Below are 20204 nucleotides of genomic sequence, written 5' to 3'. Positions count from 1 at the left end.
GTTTTTAGTTGCTTTCTCTTTTATTCGGTGCCGTTTTTTCTTTTTGAAGACACTGCTCATTTGCACAGGTGAACAGTTGATTTGGTGTGGGGGTGCTTTTTAAATATTTTTGTGATCGCTGTAGAGCTTTAAGAGTATTACTCTCCCATGGTGGCAATTTAATACCTCTGCTTTTGCTTCCCCGCTCCAGTGTCTGCAGTCGGTGGGCTGCTTGCTCTCTGCTTGACTCTTGCATCAGCGCTTAAGTTGAGCCTAATGCGGACGTGCAGTGGATTGTAAGGGGCACTCTGTTTTTTAAGTTGCTTTCTTTTATTCTATATTGCTTTTATCTTTATGAACACACTGCTCATTTGCGCAGGGGGGTTGTTGATTTTGTGGGGGCTGCTTTTTAAATATTTTTGTGACCGTGATAGAGCTTTAAGTGTACAGCTCTTCCATGGCAGCCTCTCAGAAGTGGCCAGCGCCAGCTACCATGCTGGCTCGTCAAGAGTCTTTAGGGTAAGATTGCAGTACTCAAAAGATGAGCTATTTATCTTTAACATCTCCCTACTTGTCCTAACACACTACTCCCTCGCGAGGCAGATATTGCTTACACGCTATGTGGTCTGGAGTTCAAGGCACACCCCTCTAGTATGGCCCATGGCAGCCTCTCCTCCAACCAATAACTAGATTCACTAAAGCCTTTCTTGTTAACGCATGGTCCATGCATAAACATGCAGTATGCATATGACCTTTTATGTGATGAGACCCCAGGTGCTTTTCCTCACTGAAACCTGGCTGTCGCCCTCTTCCACACCTATCTTGGATACATCTATTCCCTCAGGCTACATGATTCAGAATCTAGACCACGCCAATGGTAGAGGTGGCAGCATTGCTATTATTTTTAAACATAACTACTCACGTTCCACCTTTCCGGTAGACTATTTACTGGAGGCAGAGGCCCTTGGTTTCTGCCTGGCACTGAATGCCCAACATTTGGCTGGTGGTAATCTTTAGAGCCCCTGGACCCGCAGACCCCGTCTTGAATTCTCCTAATGAAGTACTGCTGCAGGTCTTGCTACTCCTACTGTCTTATACTAGGCAACTTTAATATCCACTGGGACTGCCCCCTTGGATAAAGGTACACTTAGTCCTAAAGACATTATGGCCCCTCGTGGCCTTTCGCAAATGGTCACCAAGCCCACACATTCAGGCGAACATACTATCGACCTTGTATTCTCCAACAAAAGATTACGTTTGTTGGACCCACTTCCTCTCCCATGGATCGACCATTATTTGATCCATTTTGGATATCAGCTGGTCCTGTACGGAAGTCTCAGTACTTCCCCAACACTTGATAATACTTGACCTTTTTCTAGGATATCTCAGGATAGCTTGCACAGCACTCTAAAAGGTACTGCATCCAACTGTCCTGGTCCTCTTGATTTAGATGTGCAGGTGTTTGACAAATGGATTTGTTCCTAGTGGAACAATTACCTCCCCTCCCCAAACCCTTGACATGTCTTACCAGGCTCTCTTGCCCTTGGTTTAACGAACCTCTGAGGAAGGAGAAGAAAGCATGCAAAAAGGTGGAGAGGGCTTAGTGCAAAAATTATAGCTGGGAAGACAAAGCTAAATACAAGTTGGCACTACAACCCTACGCCAATCTAATCAAGTCCACTAAAAGAAAATTCTTTGAGGCAGGTGTTGATATGGTGGGAAATAAGCCTAGACTTTATTTGTTTTAGGTAGTCAAAAATGTTGAAACCCGGTGGCCTGCCACCACTATAAGGCTCCCTCAGTCAAATGGTGTAAACAACTGGCCAGTATTTAAAAAAATTTTTTTTAGAAATTCAGAAAGTTTTAATTACAATAGCCCATCCAGTCACCTTTCCTCCTTTGACCTGATCTCGATGAATGACTCAAGAGCTGCGATTTTAGTCCTTAAGTCAGGCTCCCCTTCAGACTCCTGTATCCTTTTGGTTTAGCACAGGGAGTTGACATCATCAATCCAGAATCAAACTCCATTCAAAACTAGTCTCTTGTCATCCAGCATTGTTCATTGTAACTGGAAACAGACCAAAATTCTGCCTCTTTTGAAAAAAAACAATGCTGACCCTAACATTCCTAGAACTATAGGCTTGTTTCTTTACTGCCAGTCTCATCAAAATTGGTGAAGAGGGTTGTTAACCAGCAGTTATCCAACTATATTTAACTCAATTCGCTTCTCAACCCCAGGCAATCAGGGTTCAGGCCTAAATGTAGTACAGAGACCGCTCTTTTGGAAGCATCTAAAGAACTAAAATGCAGACTAGATGCAGCAGGAAAGGCAGTCCTGGCACTGCTTGACCTGTTTGCTGTACATGCCTGCACTCTAGTTTATCTGAGATGGGCATTAGGGGCACAGGGCTGAAGTGGTTGAAATCCTTCCCTGAAGACAGATTCCAAGAGGTTTGTATGACAAATTTCTCGATATGCAAGTGCAGTGTCTCGGCTGCAGGGCCCCAGGGCTCGGCCCTTGGATTTGAAAGTCAAATGTTCGGCTATTGCTTCTGTCGGAGCTGGGGGTGAATCGTGCGTACCAGGATGATGTCTCTATTACAGACAGGGAAGAGTCACACAAGACAGGCTGATGTTTCTGTTACAGCTGGAAAGAGTCACATGTCAGGATGATGAGTCTGTTGGAGTGGGGAGTGTGGGGGGGAGGGACGCGCTTGTCAGGGTGATGCCTCTGTTGGAGGTGGGGATGAATCACGTGTGTCAGGATGATGCCTCTGCTGGAGCTGGGGATAAAACGCGGGTGTCATGGGGCTGCCTCTGTTGGAACTGGGGATATATCGGGAGTGTCAGAACGAGGCTCTGTTGGAGCTGGGGATGAAACACACGTGTCAGAGTGATGCCGTGTTAGCCTGGAATAATAGACTATTACATGTGGGAAGAGTCTGTCACATGTCATGATAATGCCTGCTACAGCTGGAAAAGTCCCTGATGTCTATTGCCTTCCTCTGTAAGGTTGCTACAGTTGTTGAACAGAGCCTCATCAGAAGAGCTTTGTGCACAATCTGGCATGATTTACCTCTGTCAAAGATGTCTGAATTGCGAGAATGTCCCACACTCCAGTGCTGCTGGTTTCACACTTAGGCATTCTCAGATTAGCAAAATACACCAGGAACCAGGGCCTTCTGTGCAGAGGTTAACCTGGATTCACGCCCGAGGTATTCACAGATTAGTAAAGCGCATCTGAAGCCAGGATCCTGGTCCTTCTGTGCAGAGATGAATCTGGATTCACACCTGAGGTATTCGCATATTAGTAAAGCACACCTGAAGCCAGAAGCCTTCACCTTCTCTACAGAGATGAATCTGGTTTCACTCCCGAGGTACTCACAGATTAGTAAAGCACACCTGAAGCCAGAAGCCTTCACCTTCTCTACAGAGATGAATCTGGTTTCACCCCCGAGGTACTCACAGATTAGCAAAGCACACTTGAAGCCAGGATCCTTCACCTTCTCTGCAGAGATGAATCTGGATTCACGCCTGAGGTACTCACGGATTAGTAAAGCACACCTGAAGCCTTCACCTTCTCTACAGGGATGAATCTGATTTCACCCCCGAGGTACTCACAGATTAGTAAAGCACACTTGAAGCCAGGACCCTTCACCTTCTCTGCAGAGATGAATCTGGTTTCACTCCCGAGGTAATCACAGATTAGTAAAGCACACCTGAAGCCTTCACCTTCTCTACAGGGATGAATCTGGTTTCACCCCCGAGGTACTCACAGATTAGTAAAGCACACTTCAAGCCAGGATCCTTCACCTTCTCTGCAGAGATGAACCTGGATTCACGCCTGAGGTATTCACAGATTAGTAAAGCACACCTGAAGCCTTCACCTTCTCTACAGAGATGAATCTGGTTTCACTCCCGAGGTACTCGCGGATTAGTAAAGCACACTTCAAGCCAGGATCCTTCACCTTCTCTGCAGAGATGAACCTGGTTAAAGCCAGAGGTACTCACAGATTAGTGAAGCACACCTGAAGCCATGATCCTTCACCTTCTCTGCAGAGATGAATCTGGATTCACGCCTGAGGTATTCACAGATTAGTAAAGCACACCTGAAGCCAGAAGCCTTCACCTTCTCTACAGAGATGAATCTGGTTTCACTCCCGAGGTACTCACAGATTAGTAAAGCACACCTGAAGCCAGAAGCCTTCACCTTCTCTGCAGAGATGAATGCTCAAATGAGGAACTGGCCGAGAACGCAGCTTTAGCAATAAAAACCTAATCAGGCTGCATTCTCTCTCCTGCCGAGGGAATGCAGCGCGCAGGGCTATCTGCTGCCGCATTAAGGTGGTTTAAGGGAGCTCTGCTATAAAATGCGCATTTTACCCCCGGAGGACTTCGGAGTAATGCGAACGTGCCTTGAGAGAGGACTGTTATGATTGATGAATGAATAGGTGCGAGCTCACATATTCATCCTGGACCTTTAAATATGTATCTTTTACTTTTACATATTGAATGTTTTCGAGCGACTAATCTCTTGCAACGGATGTAAATGTTATTCGATGTAATGCTGACTTCAGAGCTCTGTACTGTCCCCAGAACCAAGCACGGGTGGGGTCTTCGTGCTGCACGATCAGTGGGTGCTACCTATTGGGAGTGGGGTGCATTGGTGGGGCGGTGTGTGACTGTGTGGTTTTAATGATGCAGTGCCCTATGTCACAACAGAGGTGCAGTGTAAGGTCCAACATGTCACGACTGAGTGACACTTTGAGATGAGTGTTCAGAAATGGTGGTGGCTCCCAAATTTCCCTGTCAGGACTGGAGCACTGGCTCACCGTGCTGCGATATTTAGGTGGTTTTAATTTCATGAGAGGGTGGTCTAGCAGTGAATGCTGGCAGGGTTGAGGAGCACTGCTAGAGCTGTGTTTAGATCTCAGATCTGGGATAGAAGGGGGTACGACGTGAGGATTTAGGTGCATGGGGTAGGTGGGAGCTGGTGCCAGAGGCCTGCATAGAGTATGGGTGCAGCCCCGGGGTGACATGGGTGCTAGATTAGCGGTGGGTGCTACATGCCAGATTTGAGGTGCACTTACAGAGGTGGGTACTACAACCTTTGAGGAGGAGGCTGTGCTCGGATGGGTGCTACAAGCCTCAACCAAGAAAGATGGGCACAGATGCCCTGGGGTGCCTGAACTAGATTAGCGGTAGGTGCCACATGCCAGGCGTGTGGGCATAGAGGCCCTGGTGTTAGCGCGCAGAAGGATGATCGCCACTAGTTGTATTTATAGCAGCTGGCAGCACTCCTAGTACTTTGCAGTCGCGCTAGTCATTATCCTTCAGACACTCTCGAACTCGCCCAGTAGAATGTGATGTGTGCCACGCTGTGCTGTCGGCTGCTCTAACGAGGCCCTTTTGTTTGTCTTCGCAGCATGGCTCTGGCAGACCACTCGAACGGCGCCAAGGTGGGCGAGGAGGCCGCGTCCTTCCCCGAGATCGTGGAGCTGAATGTGGGCGGCCAGGTGTACATCACCCGCTACCACACGCTGCTCAGCGTGCCCGGCTCGCTGCTCTTCGACATGTTCAGCCTGAAGAACGCGCGCGCCCTGGCCCGCGACAGCAAGGGGCGCTTCTTCCTGGACCGGGACGGCTTCCTCTTCCGGTACATCCTGGACTACCTGCGGGACCAGCAGCTGGTGCTGCCTGACCACTTCCCCGAGCGCAGCCGCCTGCAGCGCGAGGCCGAGTACTTCCGGCTGCCCGAGCTCGCCAAGGTGCTGGCCCCGCGCCTCAGCAAGCAGAACTCCCTCTGCGACGACCCGTGCCAAAGTGATCCGGAAGAGCCCTCCCCCAACGCGGACATAGCCCGGAACCTGGCCTCCGTCAGCGCGGCCCTGGCCGGGGTCACATCCTGCAATGCGGGGGGCTCTGCTCTCAACACCCTGGGGGCCGTGCCGGACCTGCGGAGGTCCGGCTTTGTCACCATCGGGTACCGGGGCTCCTACACCCTGGGGCGGGACAGCCAGACCGACGCCAAGTTCCGCCGAGTGGCCCGGATCATGGTGTGCGGCAAGACCTCACTTGCCAAAGAGGTCTTTGGGGACACCTTGAACGAGAGCCGGGACCCGGACCGGCCCCCCGAGCGCTACACCTCCCGCTACTACCTCAAGTTCACCTTCCTGGAGCAGGCCTTCGACAGACTGGCGGACGCCGGCTTCCACATGGTGGCCTGCAACTCCACCGGCACCTGCGCCTTCGCCCACGACCAGACCGACGACAAGATATGGACCTCGTACACCGAATACGTGTTCTACCGTGAGTGAGACCTGCAACCCTAGAAACCAAACCACCTCCCTCCTGTGCCGGTGTCCACGCTAGAATTAGACACTAGTCTCCGCCCTCCTGGAACCCCACGTTTTCCAACCTTTCCTGCTCTGTGGGTGACCCCCAGGAACCAACCAACCCTCTGTGACTTTCTCCTTTTCCGACAGCCACCAACCGACTCCCTCTTCCAGCCTCCAAGTAGCCAGTGGTCTCCTGTGTGTCCCTGGATGTTGTGGAAACAGTCGTGTGATTTACCAACAGTGTTTCACTTGGGTTAGATTAAACCTGGAGGGGAGGGGGGCAGGGAACTGGGTGGAGAGTGGGAGGTGGGGGTACAGGATTCACATGGTGGAGGTTAAACTCGCAGTGCCAGGGAAGACTGCTGCTACTGCAGCTCCCTTCACCCAGGAGGAAAGCCCATCTTGTGAGTGATGGATGAGACTGGGCTAAGACCTCCCTACCTAACACTCAAACGAAAGGAGGCACCGGGAAGAACATTTAGGGGCTTCCAAATCCAAGCACATATAGACTTTGGGTTGAAATCACCGTGGTTTCTTGCTTAGAAGGGATTCAAAGCCCCTAGGGTGATCCACAGTTCAATGCAGGGAATCTCCTAACCCTAAGAATGCCTCTGAAGCCCTAGCCGTGTCTGCTAGTGCTGCTTAGCGAAGGCGCACTCTATGCTGCCCCGTACATGTGGGCAACTGGCTGGGTGCTGTAATGCTTTAATCCTGCCTGCGAAAGATTTTAATATTGCATATGCGATCTGCTTGCTCTTCTGTTTGAAAGACAGGCGGGCACCTTAATGCCTGGGGCTTTCCTGCGCTAAGGGCTGACATGCTGACCACTCTCTGGCAAAAACGACAGTATCTGAGATAAGCTAGTTTGTATTGTATTGAAGGTGTAGTAAGCACAACTGTATTCTCATGCGATTTCTGCCTGTGTATTCCCCCATGCCTTCAATGGTGCCTAAAAGAGGTGCCCTGGAGACCTGGCTGTTTCAGTATGACTACATTATGCAATAAATCAGTATATCAGTTTTGCAATTCCCCACCATGTGCCAACGGGAAATAAAAAGATAGACCAGGCAGTGAATTTGGGGAGTTGTTCCTCATGAGCTAAACAAGAGAGAAACGTTGGTACCACCAACCACTGCAGGCAATAGGCTATCAGTCTTTGGCTATAAATTGAAGGCTAAGAAAGGCCAATGCACAGGATAACGAGAGACCAATCGGAGCTCTGCCGACGACTGCCAACCCACACGTTCCATGGTTTTACCTCTAGGTCGTAGCTGTAGAGGCTCAAAATGTAGACATGTTCCTCTGGAAGCAGAGATGAAGAAAGCCTCCTTCACACAAATGAAAAGTTCCCAATTGTCTCCAACCCAGGCAGAGGTGAAAGCAAAAACTAAACAGTGTAGGACTCTGACAGTCGTGGGCAGGGGGCAACAAGCCTCACACTGAAGACCACACAGCACCATCCCATACTGAGCATGCAGGAACTTTTGCAGAGTTTAGGGATCTTTTCGATAATCAGTATTTTTACTGTCACTTCCATACTTTGGCGGCGGCAGTGCTGCTGGGAACATTTCAAACTCAGAACCTCCTGTCACGGTAGCCTTCATTCTGGCAATGGGCCAGGCATTTGTACATACTCTAACTACTTGTGCCATCTACACACACTCCTGGGTACCCGTCCTTTAGTCTTACAGGCTAGAGACTGAAGGAGGGTGGCCTAGGCCGCCGTGGCCCCAGGGAGGGACCAGATCTTCCACAGCGTGATCTGGGCCTTGCAGAACATGGGTTCCGGTGACTCGAGCATTGTTCCAGAGAAGAGGGGCCTCCGTGCAGAGCCACTCTTTCTGAACTGAGACTACTGTCCCACAGCTAAGACCACTGTTCCACGGCTGATGGACCACTGTGCGGAGCCACTCTTTCTGAACTGAGTCTATTGTTCCATAGCTGAGACCACTGTTCCACGGCTGATGGACCACTGTGCAGAACCACTCTTTCTGAACTGAGACTACTGTTCCACAATTGAGGAACCACTGTGCAGAGCCACTCTTTCTGACCTGAGACTACTGTCCCACAGCTGCGACCACTGTCCCACAGCTGAGAAGTCCTTAACATTCCCCAGTGTTACCTTATTGCGGGCCGACTAGCTTCCCAAAGCTTGAGCACAGGAGTAGCAGCCTGTGGCTGGCTGTACCACCCCATCCACATCCTTATGTGCAAGAGTTGCAATAACAGTAAATTCTATGGCAATAAGCGCAAAGCACAACTCACCCCACGACGCATCTTTTTGCTGCACTGACTGAGAATGACAGCTCTAGACTGGCTTGGATGTGGGGCACTGCACTGTGCTCTCGGCCAATAATGATGAAACAAACAACCTACCGCCCTCTATCGACCGTGGCTGCTCCACCTTGTTTCCATCTGCCAGCTCTGCTCATCCGTGGGAGACAACCTACAACTTCTAGCCACGCCGGTGACTCCTTGTCTGCTTAGATTAAAGCACACGCCGCCACATGTCAGTCACTTCTTTTAACCCCGCCCTGCTGCACTATCAGGGTAGGCCAGTCTCCTTCCCACATTGAAGGAGTGATTCAAACTTTTTAGGAGGGGGATCTCTGCACGTTGGTCGTGCACCCCTCATCTGAACTGAAGCTAATGGTGTAGCACTTGAAAAGTTGTACAAGTTAGAATGTTGGACCAGGGAAAAGATATAGATAACTTATTAAGGCATTTCCAGGAACTTCGTTATTAGGGAAGTAAATGAAGGACCCTAAAAAAAGACTGCAAATTGACCACCTGGCATTGAGGCTGAGTGAAATGAGCTGCCACCCAGCGTCTGCCTCTAAGTGGCAAGGTGCTCCCTTCCTATTAGCATAGGTTCCCTGGATTACCTGGGCATGACACCGGAGCTGGCATCTCACTCCCCCGTTCTTTTGAAGGCTGCCTATGGAATAAGGCCTCATTATAGAAAAGGCCCACTGGTCCAATCTGTACCGCAGCCCATACTTAAATCCGAGTCTCTGGCACAGACTGGGACAGTGCACATCACAACAAATGCGCATTTCCCACTACAGGCGTGAACCAGCACCTCCACTGGAAACAGCGCACTAGTGAAAGATGGAATGGGGGCTACTTGGAGAGTGACTGCACCTCCCATTGGGGGGGAGGTTCATTTATCCACTTCCTATTAATCAGTGCCCTTGAAAGGGGGAACATTGATTGTGCCCCAAATGAATGTGGTGCAAGTCAGCGCACACTGATAGCCCCTGCGACCCTTCCATAACATAGCACAGAGACAGTGTTTCCACATTTCCATTAAGCCATGTTTCCAAGCAAATAAGAAAATGTTCCCTTGAGATCGTGCCCGGTCACATGTATTGCCAGCAATATTCCAAAATGGCCCATCCAAGCATCTGCTGCCCCTTCTGTGATCACAAAATGCACTGAGGGAGCAAAAAGCGTGTTGTTGCACTACCTGGGTATTTGGTGTAATACGGCCCCAGGGTTGCACTTGTACAATTGGGTGTGCAGTTTATACTGCCTCTCTTCAGCAGTCTTGGAGGTAGCCTGAGGTGTCTGTTCTGTCTAGAGCTGCACCTGTGGCACTGTATTAGAGCACACCAATACAACAGTCATGCTAAAACAGCCTGTGCTGCCCCTCGCTTGAAAGGAACCCCTTGGGTAGAGTGGCATAGCTTGCACTGTTGTCATCTCCGATACCTGCACAAATGGGCTTCAAAAGGTTTTTTAATTTTAAGAGAAACTGACTAAATCCTGGATAGTTTTGAGAGATGGGACTTGAAAAAGTCATACACCTCTGTTTAATTTGGTGGAACACAAGCACAGACTCCTTTGAACAAAAAGTTATAGCACAAAAAATAGTTGTCCATCCAAGAGCTCAGCAGTCAGATGAGTCTGGCTTGGACCTTTAGGGGACCAAAGCTTATTTTATCAGGGAATCCTAGAATAAGGCACATACCATGGAAGAGCAGATATACGGGATTGCCTCGCTCCCATGCACAAAGGTCTTTAAACCAACTTTTCCAATATAAAGACCACTTGCTCCATTCCTGGAACAAGGGATCTCCAGGGCGGATCATCTTCTGTACAGTCACAGCTTATTTGAATGTTCCTCCATTGTCTGGCCGATCTAAAGAGTGGTTTCAACAGTTTTTGTTTTCTTGTAGCTCATTAGCATCTTTGTAGGTTCCTTCATTGTTTGAGGTCCCAGGGCACAGAGAAACACAAAGAACTGCCCGTAGCAGATATTCTTTCTAAGTTCACTACTGGAGAAGGCTAACAGTTCCACTGAATCCTTGCCGCTACAGACGTGACTCTACGTCCACCTGTGCCTGAGGTGCACCAAGGTACATGTCCAAAATCAGTGTATGAACCCTGTGCATTCCCAAAAGGCAACCTTTTGGGCTGTCTGTTAGAAGGCCAGTAGCTCACATGGGCTGATGAAGGCTTTTGCCCCCGATTATGACCTACTCCATCACTTGCTTCTAGCCTACAGCTCACATCCAGTCTGGAAAAGAGGCCCGGTGACCAGAAAGGTACACACTTCTATCCTAGGAGATCAAGCCATTTACAATTCCTCCATTCACATCCACCTCTCGTCACCATATCATTTGTTGAGTGCCTTGCGACTCCACAATGTCTCCCTTTTTCTTTAATTTTCATCTTCTGCACCTTGCTTCATCTAATGTTCAGCTATGTAATTCTGTGCTAAGACAACATTTTCTCTTGACTGTTCCTGATTAGGGCAATATCAGTTGAGTCAAATCCAACTCTACCCGAGCGAGCAGGTCTTATGTTTGTAAGCTTAAACCGTGCAGTTCACCATAGTCATTAACTGTAGGTTCTTCTGCCACCACAGCTGTATGTATCAAGTCGTGGAGTCAATACAGCTCTTTTGGGCTCCCCTAGACTAACTTGGTTTTGAGTGCAGCTTCCTTCTATTTTTTTTCAGTAGACCTCTGCACATATGTTGCTGCAAGATAAAACTGTATTCGCGTCTGATATTTACCACATAGGCCGTTGGAAGAGTTTGTAAGGGGGGGGGTATACCACTTTACCACTTGTAAGTACTTAAGTGTGCCAAAAATACATAAGTATCCAATCGGTTCACAAAAAACACCAGGCGCAGGAGTACCTGGTACACTCTTACCGCCTGAGGCCCCCTCTCTAAGTGAAGAACTCTGCAATTATCGATTGTGCGACCACAGCATTTTCCGCATTTTGTTTCTAGCTCAAATGCAACAAAAGTTACTAAAAATGCAGCTTCTCTTTTTGCCACAAAGTGGAAGGCCCTTAGCAAAGGTTGACTAGTCATCTTTCTGTTGCTTATTGCTGTATTTGGGTATCAAACTGATACTGATGAGATAAATTACTTCCAAACAGAATTACTTTCATACACAACTAACAGACCGCAGAGGTGTTCCCTCCTGTTATATCAATTTGCCGAAACTGATATTCATCACATCAAGGACTTAGGGGCACACCTGTCATGTTTAGTTAAAGATTTTTTTTTTTTAACATTCTTCCTTTCAATACTATGCAATCTGGCCAACATGTGTTTTGGAGGAAAAAAAAATGCTTCTTCAGGGCATTACAGTTGTGTTACCGACACTAAAAAATGAACATAATGAAAACAAAAAGCATTCCATATCCCCATGAAAAAAATATTTTTAGCTTAAATTAATAACCCTTTTTATAGCATTAAAGAATTTAGTTAAAGTGTCTCTTGCTGAAGGAATACTCAATACCTCTCCGAGCCTCTAGATCTTGTTGCCATAAAGTAATGTTCAATCATGTCCACATAACATTCATGATTTCTTTTCACTGAACTATATGATCTAACAATAACAAAGTTAGGTTGTTGTTTACTAATCAATCAATTCATATTACCCCTTCTTAATAGTAAAAGAGTCCTTTAAGCCCTCTAGTTTTTAGGTCGAGCCTAGGCAGCACGCAATCGATGTCTCTCGACATGTTGTAATCACCATTTGTGGGCTTTAGCCACGCTCATCTAACGCCCATCACTTCCATTCGTTCCTTGGCCTGCCTTTCAACATTCTCTTGATTTTGTAGGAAAATGCTTCATGCTTGTCCTGCCTTGAGGCTGCTTTGTTACCACCTTGCAGACTTACCCTTTTACAAGGATTATTGCACGATTTACCATATACCTTGTTCTGGCGCACTTTTTTGTTTTGCCTCTCCGCTTTGTGCTGCTTGGCTGTATGTTGTTTCTTTCTCTTCCTTGTTTTAGGCATGCCGTTGTTTCTTTGTGGTGTCTGAGTGCTCCACATGAGGATGTGAAGTTACATATAGCGCAAACTCGATCAGAAGATCGCTTTACATCACTACGTGAAGTTACATATATCGCAGCCTTACACCAGCATATTACTCTTGGCTCCCTCCCTCATAACCCGAATGCACAGCGTAAAACGTTTCACAAATCGGGCACCGCGCTTCTGTTTTCAGCATGGCTCCTTAAAGTCATTGGGGATGTGCTGAATTCAAGAATGCAGGGTGCAGTACCTTTTGTGGCCAAAAGAGGTCTCAAGGGACACCTAGGGACAGTCTGTGGTACTGAACCCTTTCCCTGCTTCATGCACGAGAACCGTAAATGTTGCCGTTTTTTTTTTTCAGCCAGCATATTATAAGTGTAAAAGTGTTAACCTAACCATGTTCTTCCTGCTTACATTTCACATGCTTTACTTAAACTTATTTTTTTGGTCCATGCTATATAAAGCGTTCCCACTGTAATTAACGCTCTCCGTCAACAGATGTCTCAAATGTGGCATAGCGCTAAAGCTGCTCCCTTTGTAACAGGGGAACAAAGTTTGGATTATCGACGTCAGTTCACCATCCCGTGATTCTGGCCAATTCCCTTAATCTCCCCGTTCCCCCAAAAAATTAATCTGCGCTTGGGTAATTTAACTGGTGCTCCTGTAAAGCACTTCAGTGCCTGCTGGTTGCGTTGGCACTATACAAAACAGCAAAAAATATTCTGGAGAAGATTTCAAGCCATAAGTCGTCCAGCACCAAGCATTTACATAGGTGACGAGCTTGAAGTCGCATTAAAATGTATACCCTTCCATCCTTTGTGGCTCGAAAAGGTGCTTTCAGTTGGGCATGGTGTGGTGTTTGTCAGATTTCACCAGGAATTTTTACACACAGGCAAAAATGCATCCGCACTCTCTCTTTTTGGAAAGACTTAAACTTTTGGTCTTTCACAAAGTAATGTGCTTTATCCCACTTACTACACTACAAATCTGCATTCCTCCCTCTTTCCGCTGCCCCTTAAGCCCCTATTGTGAGCCCTACTTACCATATAATAGTATGTTTCAGCCACTGAAAGCTTGGGATGAAAACGTGTGTTTACACAGATTAGCGCTTGTCACATTGATTAAAAGCCGCCCCTCCAGTTCCAGCTTCTTATTAATAGCTGCGAGGAGATGTCAGCCATCATGACTCAATTTTGTCCCATATAAGGCTCCATGTCTGTCGTAAACTCTTTAGTTAATGCTTTTCAGGTGAAAAACCATCTTCATGAGATATTCTCTCCAAGCTACTTGCAGCCTAATCCACTTCCCTACTTGTGCAACCACATTTATCATACTTTTGCCCTAGTTGTCCCCTAATGCATCTTGAGGATTTTGGGGGCCCTGGGCCAAACATATTTTGGGGGCCTGTGTTCGTAATACTTTTGAATCATGATCCAGTACCAGCTCTTTCTCGCCCTCTTTGGCCAGGTCACTGACAATGCACAGGCACACCCATCCAAATTCTTAATGTGTTTACATCCAATGTTCAGGAATAGTGATGTTTGTTTTCAGTACTTGTAACACAGCAGCAACTCACTAATATTACTGCAAATAACCTCAGTGACACCCTCCCATCTTTCAAGTACGAGGTCCTGTTTTGGTCACAAAGGGGCCTTTTTTTCACAGATGCTGCATGAAACAAACAACATTTCTCTGACAATGTCAGTAGCAGTCCTTCACACATCACCCACATTAAGTATAAATTACAAGAAAACAATACTAAAAACAATCTAAGAAATGTTCAATGTTATCAGGGCAAGACTCTTTGCAGTAAATGGTACTGCTTTATTTATATGCAGGGCCACTGGAATTATGTGGCAGAGAGGACCAAATTATGTGTCAGGGTTGACCAACTTATGTAGCAAGAAAAGTCCAGGTATGCATTTACAACGCCAATAGCTCTAACTCAAATGCAAGACCTACTGTATTGTAAATGCTTGTTATATTTTTTTAATCAATAGTTTGAGAACAGCATCCAGTTACAATAAAAATGTTACATTACTTTACTAATTAGACTAATCTAATTTTTATTGAGTGATAAATGGAATTTATAATTTAGAAAGGAAAAATATTGTTCATGTAGGTAAGAATGTTCAGACAACAGGAGGAAAGATGAAACTAGGTGTGAGAACCCTAGGATGATAGCATGTTAGAGAGATTGCTTGCTTTTGTAATAGACATGGGAGAGCACTGAACTGATAAGGAGTCAATGGGCTACGATATCTAGATCAGAGAGGAGTTCTTGTTGATCATTTGAAGTGAATCAAAGTTTATGAGGAATTAATTTATTTTAAGTATTTGACCACAACTGTTCTAGCTCATCAGAATTCACAATTGACGTTCTAAAGAAAGAGTATGATTATTCAAATGCTGACCATGAGATAAGCGATTGACAATCAGCAGTTATTTGTTAGGTGATGCATACTGTTCAATGAAAGAAAATCATGAATGTTGTGTGCACATGATTGAACATGTCTAAGGCAATATGATCTAGAGGATCGACAGGTATTGAGTATCCGTTCAGTATAAAATGCATGAACTAAATCCTTTAAAGATGGAACAGTGTTATTTCAAACTATTTTTTTTCATGGGCATTTTTAATTGTGAATTTATATATTTTTGTTTTTCATATATTCGTTTTCAGTGTTAAGTGTTGCTAACACAATTATGAGGTCCCGAAGAAGCTTTTTTGTTTTGGAAAGCAGGTGTTGGCCGGATTGCATTGTACAGAAAAAAAGAACACTAAGGGTTTTGAACTACACATGACGAGTGTATCCCTCAATCTCTGATGTCTACTAATGAGATGAAACCTCTGCCCCAGACAGTGTCAGTGCGTGTAAAGATGACAAAATAGTAAATTAATGCTATTAGAAAATGTGCTGTATTATGCCTCATAATTAGCCTTTTGATGCGACATAATATAGTAAACCTTACTGCATAATTTTGTCCTCTCCTGCCGCATAAATACAGTGGCCTGGCTCTTCACCTCCTAGTTTAAAGCTCTCATTATTCAGAGAGTTCTTCTGAAAGTCGTCATCTCCTTTATCTTGCTGATCAACTCCTTCACTCACATTAGCCTTCCTGCAGACACCTTCTGCTTAGGTATTTCTTTCTACAAAGTCTACAGACGAGGGAGTCTTTTCAGTGCTGGTAGTTAAATTCTGGAAAGTACTTCCTGCTCACAAATCACCTACACTTCTGGTGTGCTGTGAAGACAAATCTATTTGTGTGTCAGACCTTACCTGCTAGATTCCCAATGACGTCAATTAATGGCACTCAAGGGCTGTTGTGTACTTCGACCTAGCATGGCACACACTGACCATATCTCATCTTTCTAAAAGCGGGATCTCCAGAACTTAAAATCTGACTTCACCATTAAAGAGGGTTTTATATTACAGCTCCTTTGAGACCAAACTTGAGATTTACGCCTGTTCCCAATCAAAATGTAGCACTTATTAAATATAACAGGGTAACCCAATATTATTCAATGGGAGAGTTAGGCCCTACAGTAATGAAAAAATAATTTAGGGGGGGTTTCACTAAGTGGCAAGAGAGGCACTGCCTGGTATAGCTGAACAAGGGCAATATCCTTAAAACTGGCTGTCTACGGCTAAACTAAAAAGGAAGCAGTTACAATACAAAATGCAAAACTATTTTACAGCTCTTCTGCACAAAGTAGTATTTTCCGAGCAAGCTTGTGGCTCTACATATAATCCCATACATGCAAAAAAAAAATGCTGAATGAAAGATACTTAGTACTGTAAGTTGGCTTAGTGAAAGCTGTGGGCTCCTGTACTTAGTTACCATGCATTTACCTGGCCTAACTTTTGTTATGGCACAATGACCAATGATTCATTCGACAGGGCCATATCTGGCATGGCCTACACTGTGGCACATTGGGTGCAGTGAGTATAGACCAAGTCTATAAGGTGGTCCCATCCCTGAATAACTTGCACTGTGGCAAACTGCCTGGAGCAGGCAGTGACCCATTCTGTAAGGCATACCCTGACAGCACATGCCCTGTGGCACAATGGATGGAGAAAGTGAGAGCGCAGCGGAAGATGCAGTGGAAGGCCTTACAGAGACAATTACTGTGCAGGAGGAGAGTGTGGGGGTTCATTCTGTCACCAGCAAGCTTAGAATATATTGGAACTCTGCAGATATGCCACTCCCACTCACCCCTCTCCTGCAGCCAGTTGCCATATGAACACACAGGTCCAGCCTTTTTTTGTTTTGTTTCAACTCTTTGAAGTAAGCACTCTAATCCGTGATTGGTTGCTGTTAGGGTACGCCTTTTAGTCCAGAGTGATAGCATTTTCCACCCAGGAAGCAGATGATGGATTTGCCATAGGAACTGCGCTGTCTGGTGTGATGCTACGCACCAGGCCATAAATGTAAACATCTGCTTGCTTTCTTTGTATTTTTTTTTCTTTTAATCTTTGCCTTTTCTTTACTCTGAAAGTAATCAAATATTGTAATAATGAAAAAAATAAACACAAACTCAGCAACCTTTTGGTGCATGTGTATCGATTACTGTTCCAGGATACAAAGGATGCTTTGTGATAATGTCTCAATCACTGTCCTGTGCCTCTGCCTCCTGCTTGATCCATTCACACTTAAAGCTTCCCCTCTCTTTACTCTTTCATCATTTCCTTCTCAGAGTCTTTACCTCTGACCTGTCTTCCCACCCTGGCCTTTCTTTTTCCATCTACCTTTAATATTCTGCTGCTTTCGCCTCCATCCTCGACCTTCCTGGTGATCAGAAAATAAATGAAAACCCACTGTATGAAAGATATTGTTTTAGTAATAGTACTGATGTTTACTTCACAGGTAGGCTTGTGTTAGACAAAGATATCTGCCTATATATATTCATACCTACATGTATTATTCTCACAGGAGTAAAGATTCAGAAGTCACCCGAGCACTCGTTCTGATGTGTTGATAATATCATAATTTTTAATGGCTGAATAGTCTTGACTGGTGTCTTGAAGGGAATCCAACTTGGCCGCTCTTTTCAGAGTTCTCTTCATGGCTCACTTCTTCAAGAGTGCCACAGATAAGTGTTGAGGCACAGAACGCCGCAGGCTCCACTGTTGGAGAGTTGAAGGGTGGTAGCAACCGTTGCCAGACTCCTATGAGCTGGCTAGCTTGAGACAGCAGGGCACATGGAGACAAAAGGACTTTTAAAAGATTGGTGGCTTTCTAACTTGGTGGCCATTTATATGAGTATAAATACACAAGACCAGCTGGTGTGGGGGCACTCTGTCAACCAGCAGCAGGTGGAGAATGCAGGGCCTTCGATCACTATTGGTAGGCATCAGTATAACACCAACACAATCTGAAGATTCTCCTACAGAGGTGCGTCAAATTCCAGAAGGCCTCTTTGAATTCCTGTAACAGAGTGATGATTGTGTGAGAAATTGGGTTTTTGATTGAGGGGGTGAAAACCCATCCCAACAACCACAATTTTCACGTTGAACCATGAAAGTCACTAAATTAACCTGTGTTAAACCCACTGGTAGCTTGGCACAAAAGCAGTCAGGCTTAACTTGGAGGCAATATGTATTTATGCAGCACACAAACTGCAATAAAGTGAAAACACAACACAAGAGATATTGCACACCAATTTAGAAAAATAGAGTAGAATTTAATAAACAGAATGAGACCAATCAGAAATCCAATCAGTAGAACCAGATTTGCGTAAATTAATGGTTTAAGTAAAAAGCCCCAAGAGCAGAAAATGCTAACTGTGAGCATCTGGTCACACTGGACCAGAGCAAAGTCGCAAGTTAAGGCCAAAAGTGACAGAGTGCAGGACAGATACAAGGGCCAGGTTAGTTCTGCTGAGAAAGTTACTGTCTCAAAGGCCTGTGACCAGAGTTTGGAACTTCAGGATTTCACAGGAAGAGCTCAACTGATGCCAGCTAAATACCCAGGAGTTGGGGAGGCACCTCTTGTGGGGGGGGGGGGGAATGAATCAGGAACTCCTTCCAGCTGAAGTCAGCAGGGCTCAAGTAGGCAAGTTGCAGCAAGTCAGCTGGGCAGTTGCAAGAATGCCCCTAGAGCTTATTGTGTCCTTGTAGCTCAGAACACGAGGTCAGCCAACTGACCTCGGGAGTCACTTTGGTAGTCCTTAGTTGAAGCAGCTGGTCCTCTCTTATTCAAGCAGCAGGGCAAACCTCTGAGACATAGGACAGGCCTTTAGCAGCGGGACAGTCCTCTGAGAAATAAGGCAGACTTCAAACACCAGGGCAGTCCTCTGGAGTACAAGATAGTCTTTATGAACTCTTCCACAGGTCCAGGAGAGTACCGAAAAGTTGGTCTGAAGGTTCAATACTAGTCACAGACCTAGTGCCCACCTTTGAAGTGTGACAAACTTTAAGACTACCCTGCGCCCCCAACCCCTCGCAGCTGATTGTTTTTCCTGCCCAGGCTCCAAGAGGTCTCGGGTGACAATAGGTTGGTGTCATGTTCTTTGTCAGTGTGCTGGAGGTAGTCCCTTAGAAATGCAATTGGGGCAAGGAGCAGCTTCACCCCTCCCATCCTCCTGGCAGAGAGACCCATCCTGACATTATCTACTCTGCCTTTGTCTCACTGTTTGTAAGACTGCACAATGCCCAACTGCCAGTACATCAAGCCATGTGACTCAGGATACAGACTACAGGCACCAAAACGTCAGGACAAGAAAATGCCAACTTTCTAAAAGAGGGATTTCCAGAATTGTGACTTAAAATCCAACTTTAATATTAAAGGGGGTTTACAATTAAGAGTTCCTTTGACACCAACCCTGAGGTTTCTACCTATTTCCAATCAAACTTTAGCACCTATTAAATGTAATAGGGTAATCCAATGTTACCCAATAGGAGAGGTAGGCCTTACAGTAGTGAAACATAAATTCAGAGGGTTTTCACCATCAGGACACTTAAAAGTTACAATTATATGCCCAGCTTTTTAAATACACTTCATCTAGCCCCATGGGCTGTTCAGAGCCCACCCTAGGTATGAAATATGTATTAAACGGACAGTTTAAGCCCGTAAAAAGGTTTATTTTGCCATGTTGAATTGGCAGTTTAAAACTGTAGTGGAAGGTCTAAGACATGTTTAAAAAGGCTATTTAAGGGGTGGCACAACAAGTGCTGCTGGCCCATTAGTGGTATTTAATTTACAGGCCCTGGGTACATGTAGTACCACTTTACTAGGGATTTAAAAGTAAATTAAATGTGCCAATTGGGTGTAAGTCAATTTTACAATGTCGAAAGAAGAGAGCCTAGGCACTTCAGCACTGGTTAGCAGTGGCAAAGTCCTAAAAGACAATATAAACAGGTTCAGAAGACAGGAAGGGTAAAGCTTTGGGGGTGACCCTGCAGAGAGGGCCTAGGATAGACTAATCAATACCTTGATGGACTTCCCTGCTTAGACAATGGGCCTCTTCTGCAGTGGCACATGTCAGTTCTATGCCCCTCCGAACTCAGTTGGATCCATCGGTGCATACTCCCCTGAGCCACTGATCCGACCCATGGTAACTCTTCTCATCTGTGGACCCATCTGCAGATCACCTGAT

The 20204-nt window shown here is 45.9% G+C and overlaps 1 protein-coding gene across 1 annotated transcript in view; it reads left to right on the top strand.

Annotated features, from left to right (window-relative positions):
* Positions 1 to 17152, top strand: part of LOC138262245 (BTB/POZ domain-containing protein KCTD12-like) — an 86817-nt gene extending 69665 nt beyond the window's left edge. The window contains exon 2 of the mRNA XM_069212110.1: positions 5405 to 17152. Within this exon, the coding sequence (XP_069068211.1) occupies positions 5406 to 6296 (891 nt within the window). The 5' untranslated portion in view covers position 5405 and the 3' untranslated portion in view covers positions 6297 to 17152. The remainder of the gene's footprint in view (positions 1 to 5404) is intronic.
* Positions 17153 to 20204: the final 3052 nt, after the last annotated feature.

Source organism: Pleurodeles waltl, chromosome 10 (assembly GCF_031143425.1).
Source record: "Pleurodeles waltl isolate 20211129_DDA chromosome 10, aPleWal1.hap1.20221129, whole genome shotgun sequence".
Classification (NCBI taxonomy): Eukaryota; Metazoa; Chordata; class Amphibia; order Caudata; family Salamandridae; genus Pleurodeles; species Pleurodeles waltl.
This window is presented reverse-complemented; position numbering and strand designations above follow the sequence as displayed.